Source organism: Grammomys surdaster, unplaced genomic scaffold (assembly GCF_004785775.1).
Source record: "Grammomys surdaster isolate TR1022 unplaced genomic scaffold, NIH_TR_1.0 267, whole genome shotgun sequence".
Lineage (NCBI taxonomy): Eukaryota > Metazoa > Chordata > Mammalia > Rodentia > Muridae > Grammomys > Grammomys surdaster.
Genome location: NW_021604708.1, coordinates 4,186,245 through 4,191,244, shown reverse-complemented (window position 1 = coordinate 4,191,244; position 5,000 = coordinate 4,186,245). Strand labels below are relative to the sequence as shown.

The 5,000-nt window shown below is 43.1% G+C and overlaps 1 protein-coding gene across 1 annotated transcript in view; it reads left to right on the top strand.

The window, feature by feature from the left end:
• The first annotated feature begins 1,856 nt into the window (after positions 1–1,856).
• The window catches only part of Znf184 (zinc finger protein 184), an 18,815-nt gene continuing 15,671 nt past the window's right edge, over positions 1,857–5,000 (top strand). Inside the window, exons 1-2 of the mRNA XM_028776229.1 lie at positions 1,857–1,928; positions 3,101–3,168. Of these exons, the coding sequence (XP_028632062.1) occupies positions 1,922–1,928; positions 3,101–3,168 (75 nt within the window). The 5' untranslated portion in view covers positions 1,857–1,921. The remainder of the gene's footprint in view (positions 1,929–3,100; positions 3,169–5,000) is intronic.

The window sequence follows — 5,000 nt, the reverse complement described above, 5'->3', positions numbered from 1 at the left end:
GAGTCATCACTAGAACCTAGCATCTATATAGCATCCATCTTTTCAAATAATTGTTCCAATGCTGTAACTCAGTAAATCATCTAGCTTCTACTCATAATCAAATTTCAGAGTCACTTTCATATTTCTAGGCGCGTATTTCAGCAGAACCCCATTCCCAGAACCAAAACCTGTGAGGTGTTCCTAGCCAGCAAACAGGAAAACTAGTGTAAGAAGTCTGGTCCTAAGCACGCAGTCTTCTATAACTCTAGTTTCAAGGACTCCCACATCCTTTTCTGGACACTAAAGCATGCCCCTTCACATATGTGCACAAAAACAGACACATGAAAACAAATCTTTTTTAAAAAACAAAGTATGATTGCTGTTTGCATTCTCTTTTTATCTAATATCTTGTTGCAACCAATTCTCTAAATATACCCTTTTCTTAATTTTTTTTCATGTGTAGTATTATCATTTCCAGGTGAGGTGCTCTTAGCTAAAGAGGGGAGCCACTTTAGCTTTCTGTCAAATAACTGGAGAGGAACAGAAGTCCTTAGTTGAATGGTGACACCTTTGAAGCAAAAAATCTATTTGTTGGGGGTCTTTTGTGTACGTCAAGGGCTAGGCAAAGAAACCTGCAGAAAGCACTGCTTAATACGTAAAATACTGTACCACCACCTCCTCCAGGTTTCTTTAGCATTTAAAAAAATGTGAGTCGTTTTTCGAATACATGAAAACGACAAAAATTTTCAAAAAGACAAATATCATATAAATGAGAATGCAGACCAGGTATTAAAAATAGGATTGAATGGTGAAATGCACGCTTGCGTTTTGAAATTCTCAGTGTGGGAGGCCAGATCCTTAGATGGATCTGGATTTCATAGGCCAGCCACATTTACATTGCAAGTTCGAGACCAAACTGAGGAGCATGAGACTGCCCCATCATCTCCGCCCAAAATCCTGCGGTTGTGTGAATATTGTTTACAAACGCTGTATATAGCCCCCTCTGCTCACAATCCGAACCACCGGACACAAACGGTAGGCAGGTGCAACCTCCCAAGCCACACGGAGGGACTGCAGCATTTGTGGAAATCTGGGAAAAGTAATTCAGAAACACTGCATTCTGGGAATTGTAGTCCTTTATGCTCCCCGGCGAGGCGCGCGTGTGTGTTGCGGGGGCGGGGGGGGGGGGAAACAAGGGAAAGGGTCTACCCGGCCGGAAGTGACCGCTAAGCCGACTGTGGGCGTGGAAAGGGGTGGGTGTTTGACTAGTTCCACCGCGTAAACTCGTAGCTTGAGTTTTGGTGACCATCCCATGCTTCTGGATCCAGGATCCTTGGGAGAGCGTCACTAGACTGGAGTCCAGGTATCACCATGGCAACCGCCAGCTCCTTGGGAATGTGACGTCATCTTGCGGGCCTGCGTAATGCGGCCTGAGCGGGAGGAAGCCGGGGAGTCAGGGAAGGGGGCGCGCCTCCCCTCGGCGTTGCTGGGGACCGCGGGTTCCCCAAGGCTTTGTTCCTTTGTTCTGGGCCGGGCCAGCTGAATGCGGTGCATCCCGCCTTTCTGGTGTGTCCCGCAACAAGTGTGTCTGGCCGCCTGGGGAAGTAGGAGATCGCAGACCCTGTGGAGGGCGGGTGGCCAGACTCTAGATGGACGCCCAGAGTCTCTGCTGCGGCAAGGCAGAGCTGCTCGCTCCCTATTCACTTTTTGTTTCTTCCAAACCTCCCCTGTGCTGTCCGCTCTTGGACAGAACCTCCTGGCTACTCTGTACGAGTCTGAGGTGCGACTGTAAAACGCGTGCTGCAGAGTGCATCCTGTGTCTGGTAGGCCAGTCTTGGAGAGTGTAAGACTCTGGAAGGAGAGCGGGGCATCCAAGCCCCAAACTGAAGCTGCCTGGATATCCACGTGTCCAAGTTCTAGCAGAACTCGTAGAGCTCCTGGGATGGCAGGTAATGGGAATTACCAGGGCGGAGTGGGCTGGTGTAGGGCAAACCGAGAAGTAAGAGGAGGAAGTAATGTGGCTAGGGGTGAAGAAACCTAATTACGTATTTGAAAGAGACTTGAAAGAATTAATTCTGAGTTCTGGACATGAGAATTTGAAAAGGAACAACAGTTCAGAATATCGGATCTTCTTGATATTCCTCTTGTTACATTTTTGAATAAAAAACTGCAATCAGAAAAAAAAAAGTGTTCTAACTTTTAACGCAAAGGTTAGTTTTGAAATATCTTGCAGATAGCAAATTTTCAAGCCTGTGCCAGTGCAAGTGTGTGTGGCCTTAAACTCACCATTTTGAGTGCAAATGTTTCCTTGTGTTTTTAGTTCCTTTTACGAAAAGTGTCTGTTCCTCTAACGTGTGTGTAGATCTTAAAAGCACCAGAGACTGTCAGTACTTTCACGATGATGCCCTTACCTGTGAATTCAGCTGTTAGAACTTCTAAGTTCTCTGTCAAGTAGCCTAGCCTAGTTTCCTATGATAGGTCCATACAGGATTGCTAGACTTCTTTGAATAGTCTTTTCCTAGTTAGCATATTTCTTACATTGGGGTGCCTAAAACGAAACACAGTTCTTTAAATGTCCTTTTAAAAATACCTGAGTGTGATCTATTACTATTTTTCCCTTATCACATTTTTTGTTAGATTTTATTTTATGTGTATAAGTGTTTGCCTGCATGTCTTTACTCTCATTAGGTGTGTGAGAATGTCACTAAATAAACTCACCAAGAGCCAGGAGTTTTTGCTTCTTTAGTGCTGGGGTTAAAGGCATGCACTCTCATACCCTGCTCTTGACTCATGTTTATATGTACCAGAGAAGAGTCAGCAGGAATGTCTTGCTTCATTAATGGGGAACTCAGATTTCTCTGTATGAACCATATGAATAGTTTAGTGTCCAGAGCCAAAGCTGAAAATTAAGGCAGAGTTTGGTTTTGGTGTTTGTTTCTCCTGAGCCTTCTCAGGATGGTATAGAGGCCTCAGTTGAACCTTTTAAGGGGCTAGGGGATTCTGATGTATATAAAGGAAGGGGAGACATAGTTGTTATTTCCAGGAAGAAAAATAAAACCTTTTTCTGGATTGCTGGCAGCAGCAGATCTGGTCATACTCAGCATGACCTCTTCCTCCTCAGGTCTGTCCTTTGCAGACTCCACCAGTCTCTACGAGGGATGTCCCCTACTCCCACCGTCTAGTTCTCAGGTAAGTAGAGAGTTTCCCAAGTGCCATGTCCCTTCTCAGAATAATGTGTTTTAATTGTTGACTCCCGAAACATTGTTGATGAGCCTTCTCTGGTTGGTGATCTGTCCTGTGATCTCACCAGGATCCTGCTCTGCCTCTACAGCTTCAGCAGTCATTCACCATTTCCCTCCTTCCCGGTACCTTGTGACACTGCTGGGGTGGGAGAAGCAGCAGCAGCACAATATAAGTTTTTACTTGACAGAGTAAAATGGCCAATAAGAGACAAAGTAGGCACGTGTACAAAAGGTGAAATGAGCACTGCAGGTACTAGGAAATAGAGAGAAATGTGTGGTTTGCAGAGGACAGAGAGTTGCATGGAGGATGCTGAATTGTATTCTCTCAAGCACAAGTGACGACTGAATATTGGAGTAAGACAGGTGTGAGGAGCAGAGTCTAGGTGTGCAGGTGAGCACTGGTAATAGTCACAGATTCAGAAAGATTTGGAGGAGATGGCCTATTTTGGAAAATTAAAAAATAAAATTGAATGGGGTCAGAATATGAAAGCACTCAAATATCTAATGAGAAATGTGAAGGCCATATTTTGTAGGTCATCTGTGAACCATAATAGTTTTTAATGAAAATTTTTTCATGAGCCTTAACCTCAAGATGTCCCTTTATCAGTACTTCCCAATTTCAGCTTGTGTTTTTAGCATCACTTTTGTTTTTTATTGAGGAATATTGTGACAAAAAACTGCATGCATTTGAACTATGTTGTCACTTCTCTGTGTGTTAGAGGAATTGGTTTTAGGACCCCTAACAGATACCAAAACATGTAGAGCTTCGTCTCCCTTACACAGTGGCACAGTGTTTGCATACAACCTATCCACATTCTCTCGTGTACTTTATTCATCTCTAGATACTTACATGTAAGTACTGTGCAAATACACTATAAATTCTATGCAGTTGTTCTACTGTATTGTTTAGGGAATAGTGACAAGACCAATATCTCTGCTTGTTCTTTGAATGTATTTTATCTACAGTTGATTGAATCCACAGATGGAGAGAGCCAACTCTAATTGGATAAGTTTCAACATACATGAAGGTTCATTAAACAATCGTCATGTTCCAGGTAGTGAGCGAACATATAGTCAGAGAACATACTTCTCCTGACTTGAACCTCTTTAAATTTATTAAGATTCATTTTGACTTTTCTTTTATTCAGAATATAATCCAGCTTATTAGTGATCAGAGTGTACTGTAAAGGAATGTAAATTTGCTCACATTGGGTGAAGTGCTCAATATATATGTTAGTTTCCTATTGTTACTGTAATTAGTTATTTTAAGCTTAGTTTGTTCAAAAACATAGAGGCCAAAAATTCAAAACGAAGCTGGGAGAAACATAGGCCTTTAATCCTAGCACTTGGGAGACAGAGACCAGCAAGGATTATATAGCAAGACTGTCTCAAACAAACAACTCCACAATGTAATCTTTAAGCCAACAGGAATAGTTAAGCATGATATGATTTGCTGATCATTGAATCTTAATTCATTTGAAAACTGCTTAATCCTATCCAGCTCTTAAATGCATGGGCCTATTTTGAGTTCTTTTCTTCTTACTGAGTTTTATTCCACAATAAGGTGCTGTTCTGGTTCCTTTATACTTTGGTGTCTTTTGAAATGTAACAAGGCAGTTGGGTGGTGTTGGCCCATGGGTTTAATCCCAGCAGAGGCAGTGGTGCAGAGGCCCATAGGCTCAGAAACACAGGGAAGCAGAGAGGCACAGGCAGAGGCAAAGGGGTAGAGGGGCAGAGAGAGGCAGAGAGAGGCAGAGAGAGGCAGAGAGAGGCAGAGAG